At 33.9% G+C, this 17,611-nt stretch overlaps 2 protein-coding genes across 6 annotated transcripts in view; both read left to right on the plus strand.

The window, feature by feature from the left end:
• Positions 1-6,058, plus strand: part of LOC117124372 (ribosomal biogenesis protein LAS1L-like) — a 7,465-nt gene extending 1,407 nt beyond the window's left edge. For 2 of the 5 annotated variants that reach the window (XM_033270598.1, XM_033270597.1), the window contains exons 2-6: positions 269-1,213; positions 2,649-2,758; positions 2,910-3,088; positions 4,284-4,345; positions 4,910-6,058. In XM_033270598.1, the coding sequence (XP_033126489.1) occupies positions 3,032-3,088; positions 4,284-4,345; positions 4,910-5,450 (660 nt within the window). In that variant the 5' untranslated portion in view covers positions 269-1,213; positions 2,649-2,758; positions 2,910-3,031 and the 3' untranslated portion in view covers positions 5,451-6,058. The remainder of the gene's footprint in view (positions 1-268; positions 1,214-2,648; positions 2,759-2,909; positions 3,089-4,283; positions 4,346-4,909) is intronic. The other 3 variants (XM_033270600.1, XM_033270596.1, XM_033270599.1) reach the window with 3 other exon arrangements.
• Positions 5,908-10,935, plus strand: LOC117124339 (phosphatidylinositol transfer protein 3-like). The gene is made up of 5 exons (XM_033270546.1): positions 5,908-6,000; positions 6,356-6,505; positions 8,922-8,941; positions 10,419-10,618; positions 10,733-10,935. The coding sequence occupies exons 1-5, from the start codon at positions 5,908-5,910 to the stop codon at positions 10,933-10,935; spliced, it is 666 nt and encodes a 221-aa protein (XP_033126437.1).
• The last annotated feature ends 6,676 nt before the right edge of the window (positions 10,936-17,611 follow it).

The raw sequence follows: 17,611 nt of genomic DNA on the forward strand, positions 1-17,611 counted from the left end.
ATTCTTAGGAATGTCTAAATTCAGTTAAACTAGCAATTCCGTATTATATTTATAAATCTTTATAACATTATACAAAAATTAGATTTTTCTTAAAAACTGAAATTTTGCCGGGAATGGGGCTTTAAACTTTATTCTTTAAAATTTTATTTTCTGAAATTAAAAATAATATTAATGTAGGCCTAGTTCTATGAAACAATTTGTAATTGTAATACTGTAATCTCAATATATTATTACATTAATTATCAATTAATTATTGTTGACATTGCAGATATGAAGAGTGGCGATTTAGTAGTCATATGAGACTGATGTTAAATCAACATTTGCTGGCGAATCTGGAAAAAAAAAGAAGAAAATGAAGATTAGTGCTTTACAAAACAAAAGTTCTTTTCAAAACCCCCAAATGACCACAAAAGAGATTTGATTGCTGCCTTGTGTCATTACACAAATTTAAAAAAAATAAGATTTTGTATTTATTTCTGTATATTTTGTTTGTCAATTTTTGGAAACTGACCTTCATAATGCTTTATTAATAATAAAATTAATAATATTAATATTTAATAAACTAATAACAATTATGACAGTAATATAAAATAATATTAATATTAGTGCACAATAAATCATTTTAAAACTCGCTAATTACCCAAATTTACACTCTATAAAGGTATTAACTCATAATTAAACCTTTGACCTTTACCGGTGAACTTTGACGTTAAATAGTGACCTTGACATGTGATGGTAATTGATGACTTGATGTAATAATTACATAATTAATTATGTATGATAATTAGACAATGTGATGTTACATAACTACAACGTAATTAACATGGCCTAAAATGCTACATAATTATACTGTAAGGGACACATTTTTTGTATAATAAAAACAATAGGAATTAACTCCGCTAATATTGGTCCGATTTATATAATTTTTGTTTTAAAATGCTTCATACAGTTATGTCTTTCTTTTATAAATTTGAGTTAAAAAGAGGAAAAAGGAAAAAAGGAGTGTACCCATGAGTTCAGTGGCGATCCAGAAGTGGGGGTGAAAGGAAAGCTTGATTATTTGCCATTTGTTTACACCAACCATGGTGGGGCTGAGGTGGGCGTGGCAGCGAGAACTTTGTATTGTGCAGCCTCCGCCCATTGGAAATTCTCTGGATCTGCCCCTGCATACAGTCAGTGTGCCTAGACTAAGTGCTAGTCTGAGGACTGATTAGTGAGTGCTATTTAATAGCAAATAGTTATTTGGTATATAGACTACAGTTGAACTTGCCTAAGTGTGGTATAGACTACAGTTGAACTTACCTTAAGTCCAATCCAAAATGGCATTGGAAAATTGTTCAACTTGGATAAAATTTGACTTACGGATAGTTAATTAAGTGAAAACACAAAAATTTGGTATGTAAACTAAGATTGACTTAGAAATAATTTGAGTTAGGCAAAGTCGACTTAGACAAGTTTAACTGTACAGTATAGTGAAATGCAGGATTATTCCAATCAAACATCATATCACAGATTTATGACAATCCAAAAATGGCTGCAGCTCAGAAATTGACTCATGTACCCTATATTTGAGAAGTCAAATAACTACAACGACTTAATACATATTTATTGGCATTTTGGTTTTTCTTGCAATTTTATCTATTTTGGAACTATAGAATATTTTTAATTTTCTTATTTTATTTCAGTGTAGTTACTGTAGTATTTTGATATCCGTATTTGAATTTTTATGAAAGAGGGACTCTTCAAATCAGCATTGCTGTTAGAGCCACCATCTTAAAAAATTGGCAAATAAATAAATAATATAATGGATATGTCCTCAAATACGCAGAACAGAACGCCTCACTCATCCCAAGCTCATTTCCTTTAAAAACATGATCAAGCTTCTTTTTTTCATCGCAGTGTCTTTACAATCAATACCACATTGACATTTCACATTCCATCTTAGTCAACACACATGATACAGACTCAACTTTGCTCAAACCAACACTCAAATTTTCTGCATTTCACTTACTGTATTTCCACGCCTATGGGAGGACGTTCCTGTAGACATTACTGTAGAGGCAACCTTTTGCTTAGTCTTAATGTATTTCAGCATCGACTTATTCAATATTCATTTAACACATAATATTGACAGTTTTCACTATAATAATTTATAATAATTATTTACATAATAACAATAATAATTAATAATTTGTAAACAATAATTGTGATTTTAGTTTTTATATCCATACAGAGGGTTCTTTACATTCTTTTAAATTTTAATTTTGCATCATAATAATAATTTTATGTGTATTTTTAGCAGTTTTCATAACTATTTAGAGTTTTAACGATGAAATAAATGATATGATATGATATTGGCCTACTGGGTCAGGTCATTATACATCTCCGGTTGGGCTTTTATGTCCAATGTGAATTTGATGGATGTTACTCCATTTTTTATAAAAACCAATCTTGTCAATTTTAGTCCTTAGCCATTGCATTGATATTTTTAAATTTTTTCCACTGTTTACTTTCATGGGAATCCAAACTACTAAACATTATGCCTTCATCTCTTTATTATTTTTTTAAATATAAGTAATGTATTTTTGTACTGTAATGATGAATAGAGTAATACTGTATTTTGCATGTTTTAATGTTTTTTTTTTCAGTTTCAAAATGGAATTGGTCTTTTCTGGACTGTGTGCTTCCAGTTAGGCAAAACATAGGCGGCAATGAAGAGTGCCATCTGCACCGGGGATTCCTTTCAGATATAGCAAATGTAATACCAACAAAAGACTTCTTATACCTAATTCACACAAGACAACATAATGGGACTTATGCTAAATGTCTGCCACTGAGATCCCCATTGTCTTCACATGAGCAAATTCAAATCTTGTCAGTAGAATTAAAAATAATATTTTTTTCTGTAGGTGAGAGCACTAATTGTTTAAGGTCTGTCTAGGCCTGGGTGTGTTATCTTCACCATTCATCATGACAGTAGTCTACCTCAAAATATATTAAAACTTTGAACACGATCAGTAGTCTGTTCTGGATGCCGTATAAACTTTCAGCGACTGAAGCTGCATGTAATGACAGAGAAAGAAATACAGTAAGATTTTTCCCTGTTGGCATGTGTCCAGATTCATGCTATCACATTTTATTTGACAAAAATGTGTGACATGCCTAAATATGGTCATGATGACATCACATTATGACCATATATAGGCATACAACAGCTTTTGTCACAAAAATTGATAGTGCGAACAGAGCTTTACATGGATATTACTTGAAACATGTGCTAATATCTCACTGATGCACCATCACTTGGATGCAATGTATCAGGGAGTGCTTGCACAGTTTTTTCTAGCCGTAAACCATGTAATATTTTGTCTTGTGTGAATCAGGTACTGTACTGTAGATTTAATTATGTCCCATTTTACAGCCATATATTTATATTAACCATTAGGTAAGACTTTTTGTACAACTTGTTTAGTAGTTAATTTTTTTAAAGATCGTCAGAGGAGCTCGGAAAAAAAAAATAAAAGTGTTATTTCTTATTTACCAAATGGTTTTGTCAAAAGCATTTAGGCAGAGGAGATAATAAAAATAAATTTTATTGGTAAATGTAAACATGATGCTCTAACAGCACACATACAGTAGTTATTCATTAGACTTTAAAACACACCTAAATAGATTCCAGTCATTTAATTTCCTACCATGTGACATTAGTTATTGTGCCCATTTCATCGCTCACCATTGAAATTTTGTTCCATCGTGCATTTTTTTCCGATCAGAATCGTCCATTGCACGTTGCCTAGGATACAATGACTTTTTCCAGAAGGTTAAATCCAGAAATGATGTTACGTCCCCTATAATCTTATTCCTTTTTTGTTCTGACTCTCAAGCGGTGGTTCGTATACCTCAGCTTGTCTTAACTTCAGCGATGTGCAGAGATTTTATTTAATTGAAAGTATTTCAATTGTGTGGATGATATCTCAAAAAAACCTAGCTCAAACTTGCGCAGAATCTGTGCTTAATATTCCGAAATGCACTGACAGGCTTCTAGCCCTAGGCATAGGTTTTGCATGGAGGATAGGCTTCTCACACTCACAGAACCCATTCCATGTGGAGTGGAAATTCAGTTCCAAGAGAAATGTTTATGTCTTGATTTGCAGTAGAAACTCTATCTGTCTATGTTGAGCTTTCAAAAAATATCAAACGTTATTTAAATTTTAACTTTTTTTGAAATTTGATATTTTTTTTTAAATATAAGTTTTTAAATTATGATACTTTCAATGTTACAGAAATGTATGACAGGGCTTTCTAATAGTGTATCATATCTGACACAATCCCTGGGCTGTAGAAGGTATGTACACATTTTTTTTAAAATTATTATTCTGTTTTAGAGTTGTGTATAATTGTTAATTATACACAACTCTAAACCAGAATAATTTATACTTGTTAATTAACACCTTAACTGATTCTTTTGAATGAGATTTTTTAGTTTTATGACAAAAAGTTTGTTATACCATGTTACTATAAGTACATCACAGAGGTCACAGATGTACTATTATTATGTATGAGCACTTACAAATGCAGTGACGAAAAACAATAGATTAGTGCATACTGCATGTAGGTCTCCGGCCCGCTACTGTAGCCCATCACTTAACTCGTTGACAATTAGTATTTCAGTTCTAGGTTAGCTCTTTGCGATGATGATATAAGCATTCATTCAATAATAGTGCCATCTTGTTGGTTTTAATATATTGCTTAATTCCTACTACAATCGGCCAACCACTTCCCTTTCCCTGCTTGAGTTGCCACTAATACTCAGTGAAATGATTGTGATTTATATTAAAAGAATAATTCATGATGGCAGTCATTGGCCTATTATTTCAAATTGCACAATTCATATTTATTTTTGTTACAGGCAGAATCAGTTACAGGTTGAACCTGTAACTGATTTTGGGAGCCTTCATAGTAATGTTGACATTTCGGAAGTCGAAGATCCTCTTCATCTAGGCAAGGCTGTCAAAAAGGGAATTGAGAAAGACTCTACTTCAATTGAGTCACTTGGCCCAATTGTAGATTCCGAAATCGGGAGTCTTCATTCTGCAGAAACTCTGAGAAGTTCAAGGGCTTCTTCGCAAGCACAGCAACCAGCTCAAAGCAAGCGTCTACGTTCATGTGATCGAGCTGAACCTCAGGGCAAACGGATGTGCAGGAAGGTGAAGGAGGAGGATGAGGGAAAAAAGCAGAATCAGAAGGAAGAGGAGAAGAAGCAGGATCAGAAGAAGGAACAGGATCAGGAGGAGGAGGATGAGGAGAAGGAACAGGAGAAAAAGGAGAAGCAGGATCAGAAGAAGGTGGATGAGCAGAAGGAACAGGAAGAAAAGGATGAGAATGAGCTGATGTCTAATTTTTTTCCCTCATCAGTGGCAATCAAGGATCGAGAATGTATAAAAGAGTAAGGTACAGGTTTGAAACCTGAAGCAGGCCGGAGTGCCCATCTCTCTTACTTTAGCGTTTGGGCCAGACTGTGCATACTGTAGTATATTGTGTTAATTAGATTTTTTCAATTTTCTTACCTCCAAAACAATTTGCAAATGGAACCTTGTTCCACCCTCATCTCAGATCTGTTTAAGATCTGTTTAATCTCAGAAATCATTTTTTTTTTAATTATTGTTATGAGCTTGGTTTTTTTTCTCTCTCTTTTTTGATTTTTGTGTGTTATTTCATCTCTTAATAGCAATATTAGGCCTGCTCTCAGGTAGAAAAACAAATTTCAATAATTTCTGGCTTTATTATTTTCATGAAGATTAGGACTTTTATTTTCATGATATCAAAGCAAAATTTATGTATTTAAGGCATTTATGTACCTTAAAGGTTTGATACTCTAATTAGATAATTACTGATTACTAGTCAACAATGATGAAAAATTTTGAATTTCTGTATCCGTCTCCGCCCCTGAAAAGTGTTGGTGGTGATGCTGACGGTGGTGATGCTGAAGAACTGATGATGGTTATGATGAAAAATATGAAGATGATAATGATGTTTGTGCAGCATTGGTAGTTAAAAGTTACAATCATGTGTATGGTCTGTCTCTTATACACATCAATATGTGTATAAGAGACAGTCTAAAGCCCCATCCAGACTATCAAATTTCATTTGACAAACAAATTGTATAATTTATTGTATAAAAAGTAATCATTTCATTTAAAAAAAAAATTTTTTTTTAGTCCTACACATTATATTTTTAATTACTATAATATTGCATAATTCATGTGTAAAAAGTAAATTAATCACTCCTACACTGAAATGATAAGATTAAGGCGTGTCTAATTCATTGTTTTAGACTTCTTTTAAATCATCTCAGAGGAGAAAACGACGTACATCAACAAAGCGTAGAGTGAGCAGTAAAAAGGAGGAAAGCAAGCCAACAAGACCGTTTGTAATCAAATCCATCCCATCTCCACAGTCTAAGCCTTTACTTGTCTTCATTAACCCTAAAAGTGGCGGCAATCAGGTTAGTCATTTTGCATACGTTTTACGAATATGAAATAAAATATCTAAACAAAAAAATATATATAATTTTTTTTTTCTCCCCACCAAATTTTGTTTACTTCCTGATGGGGGTGAAAAATCTCCTCAACAGAGGCCCTGGGGCGGATTGCTATAAAAGGGTCTTAACTGATAGGCTTAACTTCTCGAATAAAGCCCGCTTTATCACTTAGACGGTCTTACTAAAGTCATTCCTCTAAGACCATTGCTAAAAAACAGTCTTTCCTAAGACCGCTTTGAGTATTGAAATGCAAACAAGCACTCCCTGGTAATGTATGATTGGGGACTACGTCATGCGTGCTCGGCGCACGTAAATGTATCGAAATGAACGTAAATAAACCTAGACCTATTTTCACAGACGCAGAAAAGCGGGAGGAATATTTGTCGTTTAATTCTTCGACTTTTAAGACTAAGCCTAGGTTTTGCCATTGCACTGTTGAATTAATCAGCAGAACGCCATGATGAAAATGATTTAAGACCATTTTAAGCCTCCTCCGAGTGGGCTTAAAAATTTAAGACGGCTAACTGGTTAGACCGCGGTATAGCAATGGTCTATAATCGTAGACCAGTAGTGACGTCACAATTATAGTCGGCTAACCGTTAAGACCGTCTAAAGATCGCTTATAGCAATCTGCCCCTGGTCCCTGCCCACCCACGTTCAGAAATAAATGTTTCTTGGGTGGCACCAGAATTTCTACAATGGGGGGTGGGTCTGATGTCCTCGACAGTGGGGAAAGATGTCCATCACAAAATGTTTCCAAAGTCCTCCAGTGGGAACGAAAACCCCTCCCCAGAAAAAAATGACAATTTCGGGATTTCAGTCGCTTATTTCATTATTCTACCTATATCTAAAAAGAAAATACATAATTTTTTTTCTCCCCCGCCAATTTTTGTTTACTTCTGATGGGGTGGGTGGTGGCAAAATCTCCTCAACAGAGGCCCTGGTCGCTGCCAACCCACCTCACTTGCACTATTCCTGTAAGGTAATCATTGAAAAACAGGAGAATCATGATGTGTACAAATCAATAAATTTCTGTCGACTCAGTAGGTATGGATATAAATAATAATATATTATAGATAAGATAATAAATAATGTGTATCTAAGAAAGCAGCTTGTCTCAGTCGGCTAACCTGGTGCTAGCCACTGTGTGTGTGCTAAACTGTGGCAATCTTTACAAAGCTGTGGTGCCCGGTTCAATTTTATTGGGGACCAACTTGTGCTTTAGCTAGAGGGCTAAAATGCAAGTTTCAGTAGCACACAATCTTCATATGAGGCATTTAAGCCATTTGTTGCATGTGCAGTATGGCCCATGTGGATGTTAAATAACTTAGTACACTCTTCTGAAAAGAGTAGGGGATTGTATCTCAGTGTATTGACCAATTAACCACCAGAAGGACCCCACTGAAAATGTGTGTTTGGACTTTTCTTGGTTGTCATTGGTGTATTCACATAAAAAAAAAAAAAAAAAAAAAAAGCATTGAAGTATGTATAAATGGGTACCTGGTGGGGTTGCCTGCTGATGTCCTGATTACTGCAGCAACACCCAATGCAGCACCTGTCTCTTATACACATCTAGATGTGTATAAGAGACAGATGCAACACCATTACACAAACATTAAAATTTAAAAATTAAAGCTGCCTAATAAATAATCGAAGAGCAGTCACAAAAGCGTTAAAATTAAACACAGAAAGGTTTCTCACATCTTCAGGTATACCTTGCCACAAACGAGGAAATCTATTAAAAAGTGAATATTTAAGTGCATTGGTTCTAGCAAATTTATGTTTAAATAAAATAGTTTCAGTATATCTAGGATTAAATTCAACAAAATCATGAATATTAAAATCAATTCTGCCATAGAGACACTTCATAATAAAAAGAATACTTAAAAAACTCAATCTCTGATGAATAGTAGGTAAATTAAGGATTTCAAGTCTATGTTCGAAATCACCGCTCGCACAAAGTTTAGTTATTCTTCTAAGAGGTCTGATGTGCTGATTACTGCAGCAACACCCAATGCAGCACCCAAAAGCATGTAGACCCAATGACTGAGGTCAAAAGCGCTTCGTATCTGCAAAGAAAGGCGCTATATAATAACTGAATATTATGTTATATTAAGTTACTGTCATTTAATTCAAAATAAAACAAGGATAAATGTAATCTTAGTAATTACCATTTATATTCACGAACCCTTAAATTTACTGACAATAATTTTAGGGGCTTTTGAAGTAAAGAAATGAGTAATGCTAACCTGTATTTTAATTGATGTTTATAAATATATATAGAATTATCCATAGTATTATAATAACCTTATTCAAGTGTTAAATTCTGCTTATTATTGGGCATATAAATGCTTTATTGGATATACATAATTTTAATTAGAAAGTAATGTGTATTAGAAAGTAATGTGTATTGTGGTACAGTATTTTCATTGTTAATACATCTAAAGTATTAGAAATATATGTAGAAAAGTGTCAAAGTATTGTTTTAATTGAAAATTGCAGCTGGCTGTAACCTATTGTGCAATGGAGTGTATCTGGCGTTATTTAAATATGTTCAACCATGAAGCCTCTGTGGTCTAATGGTTATGGTGCCCACCTTGACAGTGAAAAGTCACATGTTCGTTTTGATTTCTTGACCGATGATTGATTTGAATCGCCATTTCCCATTCCTGCTCAAGTTGGATTCGCTTCTATATTTTATAACTTTGTTTTGGACTTCTTTGCTATTCCGTCGCTGTTCCTTCGCTATAGTTTGCATATCATCGAACACTATTAATATTATTGGACAGTTGCTGAATGGACTATGCCTATCGTGTTTTATCTTCAAGTTGTCATCACGTGAGTAGTTGTTAGGTTAGTTTAAGTTCCCGTTTAAATCCCCCATTGTAATCCCCCTTTATTTAATAAGTACTATAGTTGTGTTAACATAGAAATGATTTTGTAGTTTTCATTTATTGTTGCATAAGCCTACTGACTGAGCAGCGCGTAACTGGAACCCGAGCCCCCACGATGAATTAAGTGACTGTTGGCTTACTATCAAGTAGGGGTAAATACCCGCTACATATATATATGTGTGTGTGTGTATGTATGTATATATGTATATATGTACAGTATGTATATATATATATATATAAATATATATATATATTGAGTGTAAAATTCAGCTTATTATTTGTCATATATTGTATAAATGCTTTATTGGATATAATTTTACTTAGAAAGTAATGTGTATTGTTTTCCATTATTTTCCATATTTCCATTGCTAATGCATCTGAAGTATTAAAAATAAATATAGAAAAAGTATAGTAGAAAAGTATTGCAACTTGATTTAGTTTTGATTACTGTACTTGGTTTAATAAAATATAAATATAACAAATAATAGATTATAAGTATATATAGGGGAAGCAATGGCTGGATTGTAGTTATACAAACTTGATAATATTACCGCCCTATTTTATTGGGGGAAAAAAACCAGCGTATTGTTCAAAAAGCTTAGCTGACTTATACAAATATAGAAGTAAAATTAAATATTGTTTTTGAAAAGAGGATTCCATGGGTATAAGCCAACCCCCGAAAATCGGGCGTTCAAGAGTGGGTGGTGTGTATATAAATATATATATATACTGTCTCTTATACACATCTAGATGTGTATAAGAGACAGGATGATATAAGCATTCATTCAATAATAGTGCCATCTTGTTGGTTTTAATATATTGCTTAATTCCTACTACAATCGGCCAACCACTTCCCTTTCCCTGCTTGAGTTGCCACTAATACTCAGTGAAATGATTGTCATTCATATTAAGAGAATAATTCATGATGGCAGTCATTGGCCTATTATTTCAAATTGCACAATTCATATTTATTTTTGTTACAGGCAGAATCAGTTACAGGTGGAACCTGTAACTGATTTTGGGAGCCTTCATAGTGATGTTGACATTTCGGAAGTCAAAGATCCTCTTCATCTAGGCAAGGCTGTCAAAAAGAGAATTGAGAAAGACTCTACTTCAATTGAGTCACTTAGCCCAATTTTAGATTCCGAAACCGGGAGTCTTCATTCTGCAGAAACTCTGAGAAGTTCAAGGGCTTCTTCGCAAGCTCAGCAACCAGCTCCGTTCATGTGATCGAGCTGAACCTCAGGGCAAACGGATGTGCAGGAAGGTGAAGGAGGAGGATGAGGGAAAAAAGCAGAATCGGAAGAGGAGAAGAAGCAGGATCAGAAGAAGAAAGAACAGGATCAGGAGGAGGAGGATGAGGAGAGGGAACAGGAGAAAAAGGAGAAGCAGGATCAGAAGAAGGTGGATGAGCAGAAGGAACAGGAAGAAAAGGATGAGAATGAGCTGATGTCTAATTTTTTCCCTCATCAGTGGCAATCAAGGATCGAGAATGTATAAAAGAGTAAGATAAATGTTTGAAACCTGAAGCAGGCCGGAGTGCCCATCTCTCTTACTTTAGCGTTGGGGCCAGACTGTGCATACTGTAGTATATTGTGTTAATTAGATTTTTTCAATTTTATTACCTCCAAAACAATTTGCAAATGGAACCTTGTTCCACGCTCATCTCAGATCTGTTTAATCTCAGAAATCTTTTTTTTTTTTAATTATTGTTATGAGCTTGGTTTTTTTTCTCTCTCTTTTTTGATTTTTGTGTGTTATTTCATCTCTTAATAGCAATATTAGGCCTGCTCTCAGGTAGAAAAGTAAATTTCAATAATTTCTGGCTTTATTATTTTCATGAAGATTAGGACTTTTATTTTCATGATATCAAAGCAAAATTTATGTATTTAAGGCATTTATGTACCTTAAAGGTTTGATACTCTAATTAGATAATTACTGATTACTAGTCAACAATGATGAAAAATTTTGAATTTCTGTATCCGTCTCCGCCCCTGAAAAGTGTTGGTGGTGATGCTGACGGTGGTGATGCTGAAGAACTGATGATGGTTATGATGAAAAATATGAAGATGATAATGATGTTTGTGCAGCATTGGTAGTTAAAAGTTACAATCATGTGTATGGTTGTTCGACAACAATGCTAAATGCAGTGGTTGTTAACTAAAGTAAAATATTTGGCATTTTACTTACTTTTTTTAACTTGTATATTTGTTATTTGTGTGGAATTGTTCATAAAAATAAATGAACTCTTAGTTGAATAAATAAGGATTTTAACTAGGGACCAATTTCATAATATAGTAGTAGTAGTAGTTCTAGAAAAGAAAATTTATGGTAAGGAAATTTAGTGAAATTAAATAACAAGAAATGAGTATGAAAAGAAAGAAAAAATTTTAAAATAGAAGAAAGGAAAATAGAAAATGGACAGTCAACATAGTCTAAGGCTGGGGTAAACACTCCATCGACTGACTGTTGTTTGATAATCCATTGTTCTATAAACATATTGCACTATGCGCTTAATACAATTGAAATATTCATTCAGTTCTGAAATATATGTCTGAATAGATATTCTTGAATAAAAAAAAAATTTAATAAAGTAACATGGGTGGCACCAGAATTTTTCCCAATTGGGGGTGGGTCTGATGTCCTGCATATGGGGAGAGATGTCTATCACAAAATTTTTCCAAAGTTGTACAGTGGAAATGAAAACCTCCCCGGAAATTATGACAATTTTGGGGTTTCAATGGCTTATTTCATTATTTTACTTATATCTAAACAAAAAAATATATATAATTTTTTTTTTCTCCCCACCAAATTTTGTTTACTTCCTGATGGGGGTGAAAAATCTCCTCAACAGAGGCCCTGGGGCGGATTGCTATAAAAGGGTCTTAACTGGTAGGCTTAACTTCTCGAATAAAGCCCGCTTTATCACTTAGACGGTCTTACTAAAGTCATTCCTCTAAGACCATTGCTAAAAAACAGTCTTTCCTAAGACCACTTTGAGTATTGAAATGCAAACAAGCACTCCCTGGTAATGTAAGATTGGGGACGACATCATGCGTGCTCGGCGCACGTAAATGTATCGAAATGAACGTAAATAAACCTAGACCTATTTTCACAGACGCAGAAAAGCGTGAGGAATATTTATTGTTTAATTCTTCGACTTTGAAGACTAGGCCTAGAGCACTTAAAATGTGAAATAATCATTTCACTACCCGACAAACTGAACTTTATTCATTCATTAGGCCTAATATTATTATAGTTTCATATTGCTGTACTATATACTCCAACATCACTGGCGCATGGTAACAACCAACTGACTGCAGATCATTTCCGGTCACACATTACTCTCCATAACACAGCACCCCCTAGTTCCGTCACCTCTGGGTTTTGCCATTGCACTGTTGAATTAATGAGCAGAACGCCATGATGAAAATGATTTAAGACCATTTTAAGCCTCCTCCGAGTGGGCTTAAAAATTTAAGATGGCTAACTGGTTAGACCGCGGTATAGCAATGGTCTATAATCGTAGACCAGTAGTGACGTCACAAAAACAGGAGAATCATGATGTGTACAAATCAATAAATTTCTGTCCACTCAGTAGGTATGGATATAAAAAAGTAAATTAATTTCATTTGTGTTTTTATTGATGATGGATTGTTTTTTGCTTGATCATGTGAAATATGTATCTAAGAAAGCAGCTTGTCTCAGTCGGCTAACCTGGTGCTAGCCACTGTGTGTGCGCTAAACTGTGGCAATCTTTACAAAGTTGTGGTGCCCGGTTCAGTTTTATTGGGGACCAACTTGTGCTTTAGCTAGAGGGCTAAAATGCAAGTTTCAGTAGCACACAATCTTCATATGAGTCATTTAGGCCTAAGCCATTTGTTGCATGTGCAGTATGGCCCATGTGGATGTTAAATAACTTAGTACACTCTTCTGAAAAGAGTAGGGGATTGCATCTCAGTGTATTGACCAATTAACCACCAGAAGGACCCCACTGAAAATGTGTCTTTGGACTTATCTTGGTTGTCATTGGTGTATTCACATAAAAAAAAAAAAAAAAAAAAAAAAAGCATTGAATTATGTATAAATGGGTACCTGGTGGGGTTGCCTGCTGATGTGCTGATTACTGCAGCAACACCCAATGCAGCACCCAAAAGCATGTAGACACAATGACTGAGGTCAAAAGCGCTTCGTATCTGCAAAGAAAGGCGCTATATAAATAACTGAATATTATGTTATATTAAGTCACTGGCATTTAATTCAAAATAAAACAAGGATAAATGTAATCTTAGTAATTACCGTTTCTATTCACGAACCCTTAAATTTACTGACAATAATTTTAGGGGCTTTTGAAGTAAAGAAATGAGTAATGCTAACCTGTATTTTAATTGATGTTTATAAATATATATAGAATTATCCATATTATTATAATAACCTTATTCAAGTGTTAAATTCTGCTTATTATTGGGCATATATTGTATAAATGCTTTATTGGATATACATAATTTTAATTAGAAAGTAATGTGTATTAGAAAGTAATGTGTATTGTGGTACAGTATTTTCATTGTTAATGCATCTAAAGTATTAGAAATATATGTAGAAAAGTGTCAAAGTATTGTTTTAATTGAAAATTGCAGCTGGCTGTAACCTATTGTGCAATGGGGTGTATCTGGCGTTATTTAAATATGTTCAACCATGAAGCCTCTGTGGTCTAATGGTTATGGTGCCCACCTTGACAGTGAAAGGTCACATGTTCGTTTTGATTTCTTGACCGATGATTGATTTGAATCGCCATTTCCCATTCCTGCTCAAGTTGGATTCGCTTCTATATTTTATAACTTTGTTTTGGACTTCTTTGCTATTCCGTCGCTGTTCCTTCGCTATAGTTTGCGTATCATCGAACACTATTAATATTATTGGACAGTTGCTGAATGGACTATGCCTATCGTGTTTTATCTTCAAGTTGTTCTCACGTGAGTAGTTGTTAAGTTAGTTTAAGTTCCCGTTTAAATCCCCCATTGTAATCCCCCTTTATTTAATAAGTACTATAGTTGTGTTAACATAGAAATGATTTTGTAGTTTTCATTTATTGTTGCATAAGCCTACTGACTGAGCAGCGCGTAACTGGAACCCGAGCCCCCACGATGAATTAAGTGACTGTTGGCTTACTATCAAGTAGGGGTAAACACCCGCTACATATATATATGTGTGTGTGTGTATGTATGTATATATGTATATATGTACAGTATGTATATATATATATATATAAATATATATATATATTGAGTGTAAAATTCAGCTTATTATTTGTCATATATTGTATAAATGCTTTATTGGATATAATTTTACTTAGAAAGTAATGTGTATTGTTTTCCATTATTTTCCATATTTCCATTGCTAATGCATCTGAAGTATTAAAAATAAATATAGAAAAAGTATAGTAGATGTCCCCATCAGGATTCGAACCCAAATTGTCGTTTGGATACGCCACCATCCAAGCTATGAGGCCAAGTGTTATTCACCCATGGCTTTTCCCATTAGGACCGTTTTTTTTTTTCTTCTTAAGTTTTTGCGCAATGTATAATAGTAAATCACAAACTCACTATCATGGTGTGATCCTCATTACACCTGAGTGAACTCTCTCGTCGGGAATTGACCCCGTGCCATCGGTTTGATAAATTGAGTGCCAGATATACACACCAATAACAAGAGAAAAAGAAAATATAGCTAAATCATCATCTCGTAGGTTTAGACTCGCTAGAAATGTGGACCAAACAGAAGCTTTGTTGCATCACTCATTTTGTCATTGACTTTAGTATGTTTTTGTATGCATCGTACAAACAATTTTGTTAAGATCTTTTATAAGATATGCATTATAAAATACGATAGAACTTCATTGAATTTATAAATGACAACCATGCTTTTATTCAAATAAAACGACTGCTACTTCACAGGCATGACTGGTACTTAAAAGTTTTAAACCATAGAGAGAATTTGAATCCAATTAGAAGCATTGATTTGTACACACTCTTTTACATGGAACAACATGGGTTTTTTCTGGGGTAATCATCGGATAAGCTGTGCATTAGGTATAATATAATTCTAACAAGGAAGTGAGCGAGCCAACCCCCCCCCCCCCCATGATGAGCTCCAGGATCCTTCTGACCCGGGAGGGAGGAGAGTACCTGCAAGGGTCCTGCCGTGGGTTATAATGAGGATGATGATGATGATGATGATGATGATGATGATGATGGTGATGATGATGATGATGATGATGATGATGATGATGGTGATGGTGATGATGATGATGATGAGGATAATGGTATATGTTGCATCTGTTGTGTCAATCTATTCACTGCTATTTGGGTCATATACAACATATTATAGTTTATAAAATATCTTTGTAAGTCATTTCGGCCTTTAATGGAATAATAAGGCCTAATGTACGATGTTAACTGTACTCACTTAGAATATTTCATCCGTCTCCCGGATCTCTTCAGTATAGACAAACAAACAACAAACACAAACAAACAAACACCAAAACAAACAACAAACAAACAAACGACAAACAGTACACAACAACACTGCCTGCTATATTGAAGAGATCCGGGAAATATTTATAGTGAATACACTTAACATTTACATTATATTATCATTCCATTAAGGTCCGAAATGGCTTACACAAGATATTTCAATAACTATAATAATAATAATGATAATAATAATAATTAAATAAATAAATGTACATTATGCTAACAATACAAAAGATACAAAGCGTTATAGCACAAAATTTGCTGATCTCTCTCTGTGAAAAGCAGTGTATATGTCAACTGATATCAGTCAGTGACGGCCTGATGTACTCAAGTCGGAGGACGGCTAACAAAACAAGTAACAACTAACACTCTTCTCGGCGCATTGCAGATAGACAGAGATCAACATGCCTTCATCGTAAGCGTTTTGAACGACAAGACGGGAGAATTCTAGAAGATAATAATAAAAATATAGAGATAAATTTTGAACTGTCTTTCTTTGGTAATGTTATAGAAAACTATTTATAAATATTGAACGTTAAAGAAGAGGATATAGATATCTTCATGTGTAGGCCTATATAGTTCTGGGGCACAGTTAATGTATAATGGATATGTAGGGTAGGTTCTAGGAACAAAATAATGGAATCCATGATTTAGGCAATAGTTAATCCATCATGAATAAAAGAATGTTTTCTAATTTATTATATCCGGATCGTGATTATAGGGACTGTACTGAGAGTACAGTACTTAAATGTGCACTGACTATGTTCAAATGAAATAAAACAAAAGTTACTCCAAATAGCGAAATTAAGTCATCATCATCTGGAGAATAAAGTATTTACAAATATGCGGCGTTTTTTAGTTCCTATGCTACAATTGGTTCCTATGCTGTAATAGGTTCCTATGCTGTAAAGTTTTCAACCGTCCACGCATGTGCGGCCGTGCGTCTATGACGCTGACGTCATCAAATTTGTTTAAAGCTTGCAAACAAGAAAACTGGATTTCCAAAAAACCCCTTGGTTATAAATGTTAGCATACATGTGGTATTAGTCATGTAATTGTGTCCTATTGTTTGAAAAAATATTTGATAAATATTAAAGCAATACACAAGGATTTTACTACCCCACACTCTCCAAGATTTTGATAAGAACCAGATATACGACAGTCGGCTGACGTCCTCTCCAAATGATAGTTGGACTCCTAATGTACTTTTTTAAAATTTATTTCGGTATATAGGCCCTAATTTACTATCAACAGCGAATGTGATTGCATTAAAATTTTATTTGCTTTCGAAAAAATATAAATTTTAAATATAAAAAAAATCCTTAATTAAACATAACACTTATTACAATTGACAAAACTCCCCTCAAATGTTATTATTAAAATTTAAAAAACCCAATTATTAATCTAATAAAATTGTGTAGATTGAACTAATGTAAAAGGAATAACAAAAGCCATACTTAAAATACCAGTCAAAAACAAAAATGTGTTATATAGATTGTCTACCAGGCTTTTTCAAAGATACACATTTTTTTATATATGCATGTGCATATGTATTTTTCTTGTATTCATGTGTGTTTGTATATGTTTCATCATTTTTATTTATTTTTTTTTATTTTAGTGGTGTTGTTTATGCGTTTGGAACT

The sequence above is a fragment of the Anneissia japonica genome, unplaced genomic scaffold (genome assembly GCF_011630105.1).
Source record: "Anneissia japonica isolate Jap-2015-1 unplaced genomic scaffold, ASM1163010v1 scaffold750_len1593409_cov174, whole genome shotgun sequence".
Lineage (NCBI taxonomy): Eukaryota > Metazoa > Echinodermata > Crinoidea > Comatulida > Comatulidae > Anneissia > Anneissia japonica.